The 15,220-nt window shown below is 39.0% G+C and overlaps 1 protein-coding gene across 2 annotated transcripts in view; it reads left to right on the forward strand.

The window, feature by feature from the left end:
• The window catches only part of LOC127448141 (protein Shroom4-like), an 81,990-nt gene that overhangs the window by 23,863 nt on the left and 42,907 nt on the right, over window positions 1–15,220 (forward strand). For both annotated transcript variants that reach the window (XM_051710499.1, XM_051710576.1), the window contains exon 2: window positions 7,826–7,977. In XM_051710499.1, the coding sequence (XP_051566459.1) occupies window positions 7,826–7,977 (152 nt within the window). The remainder of the gene's footprint in view (window positions 1–7,825; window positions 7,978–15,220) is intronic.

Consider the following 15,220-nt stretch of genomic DNA (forward strand, 5'->3'; position numbering starts at 1 on the left):
TGTACTTTTTTTAATTTCTTAACACGTAAAACTTTAGTAGGATTATAGTCCCTTCTCCATCATCCTCAATGATTTAAGCCACTTTATTCACTTTTGGAGTGCATGCATTCCCACACATACATTGTGACTTATTTTCAACTCCCTTTCTTCGCTCCAGTTGCTGTGATGCTGTTGTTTTTGTCTTCAGGATAAGTGTAGAGCAAAAGAGAGCCAAACCCATGTTCCCCACACTTCCTAGATCTGCCTAGGATGTCTTCGTCTCACACACTTCCCCATTTTTCCACACCTTTCTTTCCTTTTTTCCATGGCCGCATTTCAAACCGACACATCCTTTCCCAGGGAATAGAGGGAACAGAGACTACTTATTGTTTCTGATCAGCTGTTGAACAATGAAGAACTCATCAGGGTCCCAGGCAACAAATATATATTGTTGTCATTATATTTTCTGTTCATTCTTCTTGCCAAGTGCCAAAAATACTTAAGTTTAATTTAATTGATAAAAAGGGGACTGGAAAAGAGAGACTAAAAGCAAAGAGGAGGAACAAATTTTGGATATGTTAATCCCTGTCATGACACAAGCTGTATCTGAATTCCCCTAGTTTCAGAGAATCTTCTGAACTGGATGCAAGAACTTGCTTCTCGACAGTTTTACATTCTTAAGGTTCTTGTAGTGAATTGTATAAATACATGGCCAGATGTATTCCATACGGGAGTGTAGGCATTATCCTGTGAGCCATATGCATGAATTAATAACAACATAAACAAAACAATTACTCTGGTGTTGTTAAACAAGTAATGATGTATAACTTTCTTGATACCTGTAACATTTACAGTGGAAAAGAGCCGTCCGACTTAATGATTCTTCAAGGTTTTTTTTTTTGTGGTGTTGTTTTTTTTTTTGGGTGGGGGGGGGGGGGGTAATTCAGCATTTTGAATCTGACATCACCTCAGCTCCCGTGGCCCTATGGGATAGTAAAGTGTCCCATGGATGCACACTTCAAAATCTCACCGGATATAGTAGGTCATTTGGGTATTGTTCTCCTACTGTTTCATGTATACTGAGGATTCTGACATCCTGCTCATTTGATTAACTGCTTTTGGAATATTAGTCAAGTAATTTTTATTTGTATAGCGCTTTTCACAACACACATCGTTTCAAAGCAGCTTTACAGAAAATCATACTTTAACAGAAAATATGTGTGAAAAAAGCTTGGAGGATCATCAGAGACTCCAGCCACCCGAGCCGTGGCTGCTATCACTGCTACCATCAGGCAGGTGGTATCGCAGCATCAGGACCCACACCAGCTGACTTAATGACAGCTTCTTCCCCCAAGCAATCAGACTTTTGAACTCTTGATCTCTCACGATACATATTTCAGCACCGCACTTTATTAGCCTCAGACTGGACTCACATTTATACTTCTCTCTTTTTTTTTTTTTTTCTCCCAGTTTGGAATGCCCAATACCCAATGTGCTTTTTTTTAAGTCCTCGTGGTCGCGTAGTGATTTACCTCAGTCCGGGTGGCGGAAGAGGAATCCCAGTTGCCTCGTCCCCGTCTGAAATCGTCAACCCGCGCATCTTATCACGTGCCCGTCTGAGATCGTCAACCCGTGCATCTTATCACGTGGCTTGTTGAGCACGTTGCCACGGAGACATAGCGCGTGTGAAGAATATTTCCTCTAAAGGACTAAAAGAATCATCAATCAAATCGATAAAACATTAAGCTTTTAATGTCTTCAGAATCGTTCAGTGGAATCAGAATCCAGGGATTCTTTTTTTTCAGCGTCCAAATGTTTTCTATAAAATAGATAACTATGTTTCCCATGTTCATGTGCTCTTTGTGGGCTTGGCAATGTTTGGCAAGACCCTTCAGGTCTGTAAGCAACTCATGCAGACCCTTTTTCTGGCCAGCTGTGGCACAATAGCGGGCAGTGAACCAGAATGGCAAAGAGCGGCACACCCTGTTATTTATAGAGCGATAGAAGGGGTGACCTCATGCCGCCAGTGCAAAGTCCAGGGCTGATGCTGGGACTGAGAGACAGGGAGCCCATTCTTTGCTGTTGCAGAGGCCCGTGGTCCATTTAGACCATCTACCAGCTACAGATCGCCTTTCATGCTCATACGTAGTGTCGTGAAAACAAGAACTGATCTGATCCCTGATGTGTTGATGCAGGTAAACATTTTGCTCTTTGAAATACTAAAACACTGATCCAGGATTAGACTTTGTTTACAAGCGTAGCCAAAATAATGTAGCGCTGGATCTATTGCATGAGAGCTTTTCTTTGCATATTGGATTTTTCATGCACCGGCAAATAATAAAATATAGTTGAAGTTGAGCTGTCGATTTAATCGAGTTAATTCTGTGTGATTTAATTGTATAAAAAATATTGCGCTAAAAAAATAATGCAATTAATCATGTCCCCAGACCAGAATAAGGAATATTCTCATCAGCAGGGCATTTCAAGCTTGAAGTACCACCTGTTTTCAACAGGGGGCAGTAAGTGAAAGTCCAACTGTATAGGCAACACGCAGCTGTAAATACAACAAACCATACTCAGGCTTGCTTGACGCTAGTGACAATACAAGATGAGAAAGCGTTCTTGCGTTCAAACACAGTGCAATTCTGAATACAGGGATCTTAACTTGACACAGCAACCTAAAAACGCTGTTTATGATGAAACACAACCAAAGTGATACGCACGCGCTCCAAAAATGTCCGTCTGACGCATGTCTAAATTGCCGTGTGCTTAGAAAAGCCTTATTAATAAATCTGACTTGGACAGATTGACGAATTGAATTGCAAAATGGATTGCTGTAGCCTGTAGGCCAGTTATAGGCTTATATTAAATTATATGGAAAATAAATAATATATTGCCTTCTAAAGCCACTTCTTGTATTGTCTTATCAATGCTTTACTCATCTGCCACAATAATGTATTGCATATTATATGTGTAATATGTGTATATGCTGTATATGAATATAATAATTTAATAATTATATACTAAATTGTTATTTGAGGGCAAATATTTATTTGCAATTAATTCTGTTAATCCACTTATCATGTAATCAATTCAATGAAAATTTGTAATCGATTGACAGCCCTAATATTAAGTTAACTATTTGCAAAATGTTTTCAGTGTTATGTAACGTAACATGTCCCACAATGTTTGTGTTATGGACAAGAAAGACTTCAAATCATGTGGCTTCTTGAGGAGATGTGTGCTTTTACGTTTTTGAGCGAATGGACTTGCAGTTTTCAGTTTGCAGATGATATAACAGATGAAATACTAAACTGATCTATATCTAGAAACTAGAATATTAAAGAGACTTTGAGGTGGGCTCTTGTGACTTGGCAATGCCCTAGCAACCACCCAGAACACCTGAGCAACCGCATAGCAGTGCCCTGGCAACCACCATCACTCAGTTTGTTTACATGCACTTTCAAAAATGTCATGTGAACGCACCAGTCCGATTTTTGCAAAGTCAGACTAACACAGACCTAGATAATGCAATTGTAGCTCGGCTTTGTCCAGCATTTAAGCTCGTTATTTGGACGATAATTGGCCTCAGAATTCTGTGCATGCTCCAAACCACACAGGGGACACACAACGTGTATTTAATCTGGTGTATTTGTCGTCCTTCCTCCAAATATTCAATTACGCATTGTGTCTACTTGGACAAACAGATGAAGACTCTAGCTTGACTAAGCAAAACACATACTGTAGCTCGATTATAACTGTGCATGTAAACATACTATGTCATTGCATGGTCACTCAGGGACACTTGATATCAAGACTGGGTCTTTGGGTGTGTTTGCCTAATGAGTACTGGATTAAATGAAGTGTGTTACACAGGGTCAACCTCCCTGTCCCTTGTGCTGAATTTTAGTAGACATATTGTAGTGGGTGAGGTTTGGACTTCATCACTGTCCGACACAGACACCCTCCCTTGCGTGGTATCAGAGCCTGGGAGTTTACATGCATCATTCAGGAACACTGGCAGCATAACCAAGAATAACCTCTCAAGGCCGTTTTTGTATTAAAACTGTTCCCATCATGGGACTTATAATTTTCAAGTCCTTTCTCTTGTAATTTGAGGCATATTTTGCCTCCTAAAGCCAAAATTTAGGCCATATTTTATCTTAGAAAGGAGTGACAGGAAAGGAGTCACAGTGGTGCCATTTGTTTGCTGTGCTCTCTGCCCTCTCTACCCCTCTACGTTTATATAAACACGAAATGTTTTAAAGTGTGCTAGCAGAGAGTTTCACCTCATCAACAGTATTTTCCACCAGGTCCTGTTTGAAGAGTGGGTACGGAAATTCTTATTCTTCGCATGGCATGTTAGGAGTGGTCGTTCCTAAGGGAGATTAAAGAAATATCACGGCAAAGAAATTAGGAGCAAGAAGGGATTTGTCACGTAGAACTTTTCAACTCTCCATAAAGATCTCTTTGTAAACCTTTATTCACGATCACCAGGGAGCAAGTCGACTGGTGCCCGTGACCAAACCAAACAAGCACTCGCATACTCACACATACAGTGCACACACGCACGTTTACTTAGCTATCTAAATAGGGACATACCGTAGACTTCAATTGTTTTAATATAAAGCTAATTAGAATTACAATAGACTAGACCCGCAACGGAACCTTAAAAGAAAACCTTTTGCATTTTCAGATAAAACAAAAAACAAAAAAGAATACATTCATTTATGTATGGATCATTTTTCAAATATCCCCAAAGGGAAGCTTTCAAATTTAGCTCACTTCTGGGGACAAATTTTCCCCAAACAATAGCTATGTACATGCACAGAAAAAGGTCTGATGGAACATAGGTGTGGTTACAGTTATTTTTATCAAACCTCCAATGAGAACATGAGCTCAAGGGAGAGGAAAGGAAGATAGAGAGAATGAGACTACTGGGTGGGTGTAGAAGAAGGGAGAGAGAAGGATAAATGTTTAGGGTGGAGGTGCATAAGTTCCGTGAGGTCCATGTGGTTTGCACCCGCTGATGCCAACAGTTCCTCAGAAGCTGATGCAAAGTTGAAAAAAACCTCACAGAAGTTCTTCAATCTGGGTTCTTTAAGAAAATCAGTGAGACCTGAGAGTTACAGAGGATAAAGTGCCATTACATCATGACCCGGGGTACCCTTTAAATGTGCCCTCGGAGAAATGAGGTCTGATTTAGCAGAGGACAGCGGGTGAAGTGCAGCGACCACTCTTTCTTCCTCTTCCCACTCTCTTTATTTTGGTTTCCCCGTCCTCCTCACAGGGAGTTGTGGAAGTTCTGAGCACTTTGGCAGCTTATGAGGTAAGATGGTGTGTGTTAGTTTATTTCATTGCTGAGGGGGCTCGCGGGGCACTTGGGTTTGCCCGCCAACTGTGCATGTGTTTTGTTCTCAGTGTGCAGCAGTTTAACATATCCTGCCATAAAACATACCTGTCCGAGAGTTACCAGTCTTTTTCCAATGATGTGTGTTGAGCAGATTGGATATTAGTTCTTATGAGGTGGAAAAAGGCTGTGTTTGTTTTAAATTGATGAACTAATGGAAGGTCAGGCTACATCATTTCGCTCCTGGCCTTAAAAAGCCCAAATGCACCTGGAGAACATACACTCAGCTTCTGATATGGTACACACATTCAGTCTGATGAAAACCAAGTGGATAAAGATTTATTCAACAAGTGTCATCTTTGTTGCATTTACAAACAAACACATGCAACCATTGAGATGAAGCCTCCGTGATCCAAGCTGATGGGCTTTCCGCCTATTGATTATGGTATCCCGGAGAAACCATCTATCTGGAGCAGATGGAAAAGAGGAATGCAAAACAGCAGTGTCCTCGGTAATTGTGACCATACATCTGAATAATGTTTCCATTACATGGAACCAGCAATTTTGCATCTTATGTCAGCAGAATACACGAGAAAGACTGCAGGACTCAGTTGTTGAAGAAACTGAAGAACTAGACTGAAGACAGTCTGTCATTCAGTCAGTATCTTTGGGTGATGTTTCTGCATTGCTCATGTCTTTTCCTACAGTTATACTCTAAGTTATACTAAAAAACTTGTAGTTGTAATCTATGCTCTTATCTGGAATCTCTGGTATGAATCCCTAATACCCCGTTTACACATGGTATTAAGATGCATTTTTGGTGATCGGATCATATGTGGTCATCGCTAAATACAGTTCTAAACAGGGTCTAAAACATTTTATGATCGTCTCACAAAAACCTCATATGCATGTGGTCAAAAACATGTGACCGTATCTCATTTGAGGTGTAAACGCTAATCCGCCCTGTATGCGTTCCGGCAGCAGCAAAGCGCCTCCTGTCACCTCTCAATGAATCGCTGCACTAAAACAAGAGTATAAACTTTGCCGGTTACAACCGGCTTTAAAAGGAAACAACTGTCTGATAAATAAAAAACAAAAAGTGGTTATATGCACAAATGTGAGAACTTCACGGATCTTCTTCAGTGTGTCTGAAATCAACATGCAGGGACTTATGAGAAGCACAAACATCTGCAGCTCAGGTTAATAAAACTAATCCACTAAAATTACGGATAATTCTGCTCGAAATGTAGCGTTTGTGCTTAGGTTAAATTTCAGCTGCATCTGGGAGAAATAGTGCGCTGTTTTTGTCGTGCTTTCTTCGTCTTTTCTGAATTCGTTGTGCTTTAATGTCATACAGTAACACACTGACATAGTGACTGATGTATGTCATCATGAAACAGAGACCCTCCTCTCCAAATCCGATCACAAGTGGTCACAGGAGATGCATTTCAGTGACTGCGTGCTGACGGGGTAAATGAGTACCATCATTCTGTCATTCTAAAATCACCAAATCATTTAGTCTTTGGATGAATGTCTTCATTAAAACATCCCTGGTCTCTTTTAAAGTGTTCTTGTTTTCAGGGCAATATGATCGAAAATTATTTTCTTGAAGTACCCCCTGAGATTTTAAAGGAGTATTTTACATAAATTATAGATTTTTTTTTAAATTTAATGAGGCATTGACATTTCTATCACAATTCTATGAAACCCTGTACTTCCATCACAAACCTCTAGAGATTTGCGCACCCCTGCTCTACAGCATGGCTGTAACTGCTGAAAAACAGGAATCCGATTGCATTAGCTGTGTGTTTTGAAGGGAGGATTTGTGGAATGAGAAGTAGGCTCTGATGTAAGACAAAAAAATTAATATGATGCTATGTGTCTGCCGAGCAGGCGAGAGGTGTGCCTGTTTAATGTTGGAGGTTGAGATTTACACGTGCGTGACTGACTGAAAGTATGACTGTGTATGTTTTGACTGGGCTGATGTTTTGTGTATGGGAATTATGTGGCTTTGGAACTGATATTTGAACCTTTGTCCTATGTTATGTAGGAGACTCCCTGATGGAATAACATGGTATTGTGTATCTGTAAGCTTCTTTGATGAATAGCTGATATGAATGACTCTGTACATTTACAGCACAGTATGTATACAGTATGTGACCTCTGACTTCTTATTTTTTGATAGAGGAAGTGGAGAAATTTGAAATGGACAGCACAGACGGCTGTGTGTGTGTAAACATGCTTATCTTCAAGTATGTACTGTTAAGTGTGTATGTGGTACTGACTTAAGAATTTAACCTCTATGTCCTCTTGATAGGAGAAGAGTCTCTCTCTGTGCTGCTTATGTATAAAATGATGGTATCAGTATAGCTATTTGTCTCCAGAAGAATTCAGAATTGTTTTTTCTCTGTGTATGTGGATGGCTACAACACATATTTAAACATATTTAAGCTTAAACCCTCTCTCTCTCTCTCTCTCTCTCTCTCTCCCACATAGATTGAGGAGGGTGGAAAGGCAGCTAAGTGTAAGAAATTGAGAGTTGGAGACGAACTGGTCAATATTAACGGCTCTGCTCTCTACGGTTCTCGTCAAGAAGCCCTCATCCTCATAAAAGGCTCCTACAGGGTTCTCAAAATCATCATCCGAAGGTACGTACACATACACAACTGCTAATTTAACCCCATATTGCCACAGTCTAAAACAATCATGCTGCTTTGCTTTCCGAAACGTCACATCTCTTGAAAATGTTGAGGATGTGACCTGCAAACTTTTTCACTATGGGCGAGTGTCTTTGCAGTGGCTAAATCCACCGGTAGCCTCTGATTATGTGTCTGTTGTTTATTTTAGCTGGCGTGATGTGAGCTGACGTCTGTAAAACTTGGCAGACAAGAGTTTTGTCACCCATGACAGAGAAAATTGACTGACACACCCTATTTGACTTACTCACAGAAGCCTGATCTAGGATCAGATCTGCCAACATCAGTGTTATTTGTAGCTTATGGGAAATATATTTATAAGTTGTACCCAGGTCAGTGTTTGTCCGTTCAGTCTGACCACAGGGGTTTTTCCCTTTCCAGGCATGTGGACAATGAGAGTGTCATGTGATACTGCCTCACTGTGGCTACAGGCAGAAGTACAGACTAGAGACATATACCTGTTCTCTTTCTAAAAGCATGAACACACATACAAACATTTGGAAAATGTTATTAATGGACACGTTGTGATAAATATTTACTTTTCACTCGTAGCTTTATGTACTCTGGCTAAATTAGGTGCTGTGTGTGTTGAGTCTGGACTGGATGTCCAGTCGGTGGTAGATTGCTTGCACTTGTTTAGTCAGCACATTCCAGTGTGTTGAGGCCTCACTACATCAGCAGCTATCAGACAGATGAGTCTACGTCCTACTCTCCTCCCTCTTCCATCTTCTTTTTTTCTATCTTATTTATCCTGTCCTCTCTCCCTCACATTCTATAAACCTACCTTGTCCTCTCTTTATTCTTTTCACCAATATAGTCTCAGCATTCTATAGCCTCATTCTCTAACCTCTCAGCATTGTATAACCTCTAAGACTTCGTTTTTAGCCTATCCACAGTCTAACGTGGAATTTTTTAAATCTCATTATTCTATAACCTTTATAACCTCTATTCTCTCTGTATTCTCTTTATTACCTATTTTCTCTATCCTCTCAACATTCTTTAACCTCTATAACCTTACTCTCTAACAGTAGCATCAAAACTGCTTAAAACTGGTTTCACCGAGAATCACACGCGAGACACGCTCTGCTCTATCCTACTGTATCTCTGGAGCACGCAGGTGCGCGCGACGCATGTCAACCAGGCTTCCCTCGATATGTGAGCTCCGGTTACAGGATAGAACAGATCGGGTCACATGACTGTCTCATTAAACCAGTGGTTCTCAATTTTTTTCGGGTCACGCCCCCCCCTTTGAAACAAGAAAAACTTTGAGAACAACTACATTAAACTGTTCTTCTCTCAATTTCGTGGCGCAGACGACAAAACTTATGCGACCCATTTGAATTAGTCATGAGAATGTTCTAATTTAAAGTGCTATGGAGCAATTCAACCATTTCAAACGGCTACAGCACTGATATTCTGAACAGCTCTGAGAAGGGAAAAGGAAAACACCCGCTCTTCACCAGCATCAATTACAAGACTTTTCACATCTGCACATCAACACTCTTACTAACATTTATCACAGTAAACTGTAAGAATTTTTCATTACAACTGTTGAAGTTGTATTAAAAAGTGGTGTTAAATGTGTTTAGGCTATTATTTTTAACAAATAAACAGTTTCTTTTTTAAGAAAGACTAACTACCTAACTAACCACTGTAATGTGGAGCCATCCATGGTCTTTCTTGTGATTATGGCATTACAAATGCAACTGGTATACAGTTTAACTGAAAGAAATGAAAGAACTATGGTAAACAAAAGTGCATGTACAATGTAGAATATTTTAGCTATTTTGTTAGGATTTACGCATTTCTGCAGTATTTCATCTAAAAAAAAAAACAGTGTATTTTGCATTTGCCCTTATGAAAATTTAAATGTATTTATTTTTATAGTTTTAACAGTGGTATTTGTAACAAGACCATAGTAAGCATGGAAGCATGGATCTTCTTCACTACTGTGGTTAGATGTAACATGATATCTATAAAAGTAATTATGGCATTTTTGTAATTACATACAGTAGGCCTAAAAAATATAAACATTTAAAAGTTGTAACACAAATGTATTATATTCCCTCACTCACCTAATGTAGCCTATAACAAAATTAATAGAGCTGAAGTAGTAATATGATAATATGTATTATGTATCTATTTCTGCCTAAAGTAGAGTTAATGTTACTATAGTAAATTCAAGGGTGGACATGTAGAATTCTGTGCCGAATTCAAATGGTTTCTGCGTTATGTAAAAACAATCACTCAACCTTTATTGTTTCACTGGATCTGTTGCTATTTTAATTATCTAAAATACAAAGCACTGACCATTTAATTTGTGAGCCTGTACATCTTGAAATATTTATAAACAGTTACAGTTCTACAGTGTCATTATTTGCCTAGATAGTCTTTAAAATAAACGTAGTTTACCCCAAAATGAAATTTCTCTTATCATTTACTCACCCTCATGCCATCCCAGATGTGTATGACTGACTTTCTTCAGCAGAAAACAAACTAAGATTTTTAGAAGAATCTCAGTTCTGTTGGTCCTTTCAATGTAAGTGAATGGTGATCAGAACTCAGAAGGTCCACAAATCACATAAAGGCAGCATAAAAGTAATCCATAAGACTCCAGTGGTTTAATCTGTGTCTTCAGAAGTGATATGATAGGTGTAGGTGAGAAACCAATCAATATTTAAATCCTTTTTTACTATAAATTCTCCTCCCTGCCCAGTAGGGGGCGAAAACAGAAGAAGAACTCTTAAGAGAGAAGAGCGCTTGTGAAAGTGGAGATTTATAGTAAAAAATGACTTCTCATTTACTTGCATTGAATGGACCAGCAGAGCTGAGATATTCTTCTAAAACTCTACATTCATGTTCTGCAGAAGAAAGTCATACACATCTGGGATGGCATGAGGGTGAGGAAATGATGGGTCAACTATCCCTTCAACATTCACTTATTTTTACAACACATACAATGAAGTCTTATGTCAGAAAGTGAAAATCTTAGTGAATGCCGTATGTGGTATAATGATATGGAGAGCTTAAATAATTTTCAATAATTGCATATTTTTGCTGAGACCTTTAATTGTTATCTTCACACCCCCCCCTTTTTGGGTATGGGCTGACTTGGACATGACATCCCGGGCTGAACATGAATCCCACTCTGGCCATGATATAACCTTATGCGCTAACCTTTAAAAATTCTGTAACTTTTATAACCCCATTATCTAACCTCTTAATATTATCTAACCTCTCAACATTTTATCATTTATGTTACCTTATTATCTAACCTCTCAACATTCTATAACTTATATAACATTATTCTCTAAACTGTCAACATTCTATAACATCTATTACCGTACACTCTAACCTCTCAATATTCTCTAACTTCTTAACATTCTCTCCTTCACTTTTAGAACCTCATTCTCGAACCACATTCTGAAGTTATCTGCAGTAACTAATACAATAAGTCTTGAGAGTCTGTGCATTACAGTGACTCTATCTCTTGTACGGGGTGTTGTTGGTCACAATGTGAAGCTGAGTGCCTGTGTATTAAAGAATGTGCGGTTTAAAGGCATTTTACATTGGATTTGAATGCAGCTCATCCAATCAGAGTCTGAACTGGGCTATCTGTTCTATAAATGTAAATAAACCATTTCAATAACCTGTTTGCTGCACACAACAAAGTCTGTTTAGTTGTACTAATACTAATTACTTTATAGAATTACAGTCTTAGACTGCAAAGATGCTTTTAACCAACTTCTAAACTCAAGGCTTTGGATAACCTTCAGAACACTAGTTCTGCAAAAGCTAGCCATAGAGTTACTGGCCAAGGAGTGAGAAGAGAGAGGGAGAGGTGGGGTGTAGAGATGGAAAAAATTGCTTTCCTTTTCCTTTAACATTCGTTTATTTGGGGCAGCTGAGAAATGCTGCAGTCTTAGTGTTATTACCCTACCTGTGGTTCCTCTCTTGCTGTGTTTTCCTAGGCGGCACTGTATGTGTGTGTTTTGTGTTCTTCTGTTTGTAGATTTGAGCCCCAGTCACACCAGCAGGACTGTGCAAGAGGCACTTGAACGGGTCTGATTTAACTATTTAGCTTTTTACTCTGAAAATAGACTATTGCTGTATATTTTTTGCTTTTTGCATGCAGCTAGTGTATAAGTATGTCTGTATAAAGCTTATGAGTTGGCTTGGTTAGAAAGCATGATTACTCTTTACTCATGCTTGGCAATCAGTCTGACACTGGCACGTCATTTGAGCAGTGTTGTAGTACTCGAGATCAGTCTTGGTCTTGAGACCGTTCTCGAGACCACTTTTTGAAGGTCTCATCTTGGAATCGACCGCATTTTTACTCGGTCTTGTCTCGGTCACAGACAAAGAGGACTCGGGATTTTATTTCAAGACTGGTCAAGACCACAACTGGGGGGGATATCACTAAATTGCTTGTGCATTGTCTGATTTATTTGTTAACATCATTACTGTGATTGGATGTAAAACTTCCTGCTTCAAATGCAAGCAATAACTTGACTCATTTCTAATTTGAAATTTTTGTTATTGTTAACGGCTGTCACCCTTCCCCGCCCCCCTTCACACGCACTCCAAGAAAGTGAATGCGGGAGACAGAAGAAACTGTGGCTGTCTGAGAGATGTCAGACAAATCTTCTGTAATACAATTTGGCTACCTGAACCAGTGTTTCCCAACCACTGTGCCCACTAGTGTGCTGTGAAAGATTGTCAGGTGTGCCATGGAAAATTATCAAATTCCTCAAAATAAATAAATACTGTTTTTCCCCCGGTATTTTAGTGACGGCATAGAGATGGTAGAAGAGTTTTAAAGTTGCCGATTAAGTATATTTTCCATTACAAAGTATTTTATGCAACCAGTTTAAATATTTTGTCCATAATAACATTATTGTTCTAACAAACTCTAGTCCGCTGTCAAACGCAACTCCTCACATGCCCATAAAATGATGCTTCATCATAACACTTGTAGTAAAAACATTCAGTCAGTGAACCGAATGAATGAATAGAATACAACATGTGTATTGCTTTACTCGAAGACTAAAGCTGTTTGTGCACAGCATAGAGTTACAGATGTTATGAACAGATGTGGCTTACTTGTCGCATTTCTCTCATGAAACATAAAGAAAATATGAGAAACTGTTACATACGATTACTAAAAGCAAATTCTCCTGTTTTAAACAAGTCCAAAAATCTGTGATACGATGTGTAGATCTTCACGGAGCGCGTTTGACATCTGAACCTGTGAATGGAGGCCAGGTGGCTGCTCCCGGGTCCTAATGCCTGCTGGATCCAACCTCTGTCAGTGTGACTTAGGTTTTTCTTTTCTCTCTATCAACAACACGATTTTGACCCGGTGCGACTTTATTTCCGGAAAATACAGTAAATAATAAAAAATAAAAATATTTGATTTGCTGTGCCATTGCAAGAATTAATTTGCAAGAACAAATCTACAAATTGGAAAAGACACAAATTTATTTATTTTTTTTTCATTATTCAGTTAGCGCTCTTGGCAACTGTGTCCTCATTATACAGCGTACCTATGTTACTTGCATTTTTTGCATAGCCGAATTTCAAACATTACGAGTTCACGCTTCTAAGACATATCATGGACAAAAACTATCAGCGATGGTTATGTGGGTTAGTGGTGTGCCATGGGATTTTTTTTTTATCTTAAAAAGGTTGGGAAACACTGACCTAAACCACAAAAAAGCGTCCAAAAGAAAAAAACACAGCAGTATGCAATGGTTACCGAGACGGCTGAGACTACATCAAACATTTATCAGCAATTAGAAAGGAAGCATAAAGAAAGATTAGCTAAGTGTAAGTGATGCTAGCAAAGCTAGCTAGCTAACATTAGCAATCTGCCTCTTGCTGCATTCCATTCAACTCGGAAAGTCTCGGAAAGTTTATCAATTGGGTTGATAGGAGACATCTCTGGTAACAGTCAAATACCTGCTAAGCCAATGGGAGCATTGCAGTTTTGTTTCCTTTAACGTCATCTTCCGAGCATCTGGCATTGGAATGCCTTTAGTCGGAGATCGGAGATATCAAGTGGAATATCCCACATCCGATATAATAACCTAAACTCATCTTCACTCCTCACCCAAAGAGATTTAGCATGTATTAGCTATACATATTAGCTACCTATGTATTTACTGTTTTAAAGGACTCTAGTTTCAGTTGCTTGCCAGCTATTTGCCACCTAGCTAGGTGCGCAAGCTACCTAGTTTAGTTAACATATATTGAGGAGTGTAGCTAATGCAGTGTTAACTTTGTGAGAGATTGAGGGGACAGGGCGTGTAGTGTCAAATTGTTGTTCCCAAGTTACATTTTTGCTTGTGATAAACAATGACGAGACAAGCCACATAAAGCTACGTAGCTAATGTATATAAAGTTACGTTACATCAACGTTAGCTAATGTCAGCTCCAACAACGCTCCCTCACTTGGGTGAAAGAGCTGGAGATGTGACAGCAGAGAGTGGAGACTGAGTAATGCGCCTCCACTTATATGAAAAATCTACATTTTAAATAGGCTGCTTTGCTTATGTTTGGCATTCTTTGTTCTATTTTCTATTAGCTATGTGGTTAGCAATTGCACACATTTATACAATGCTTGTTGTTGGTTCAAAAACAACAAAAAAGTTATTATATTGTTTAAGAAAAGACAGAGAAAAGGGAAGACTTAAGTATTGAATAATTGTTTGATATATTCTGTACTTAATGATGGTTTCTAGGGGAAGAGTCATCCAGAAAACCTGATGTTATGCTTGCACAAAAATGTTATTGTCTTAGGTGGATGGTAAAACTTGGAAAAGGAGTGTTGAATAAAGATGGTTAAGTTGATGTCAGCTCTTTAGTGTTTGTTTGTATTTGTTTGCTCATAGAAAACAAAGGGAAATTCACACACATAAAATTCACCTCTGCAATGCCTTTTGATTATTTTATCAAGACATTTCTCATGGTACACTGATACACACACACAAATATATATATGGCAATAAAAGAGGTGAATGAAGAGGAATATTCATTTGTTTTCTGTGGGTGTTTTTATGGGAATATCCTAAGTGTGTCATGCAGTGTTGGACTCGCACTGGTCTGGTCTTGGTCTTGACTCGGTCTCGCCCTGCCTTGGTCTTGGTCTTGAATTGGTCACAACCCCTCCAAGTCTTGGTCCTGTCTTGGTCTC

Source organism: Myxocyprinus asiaticus, chromosome 1 (assembly GCF_019703515.2).
Source record: "Myxocyprinus asiaticus isolate MX2 ecotype Aquarium Trade chromosome 1, UBuf_Myxa_2, whole genome shotgun sequence".
In the NCBI taxonomy this organism is placed as follows: Eukaryota; Metazoa; Chordata; class Actinopteri; order Cypriniformes; family Catostomidae; genus Myxocyprinus; species Myxocyprinus asiaticus.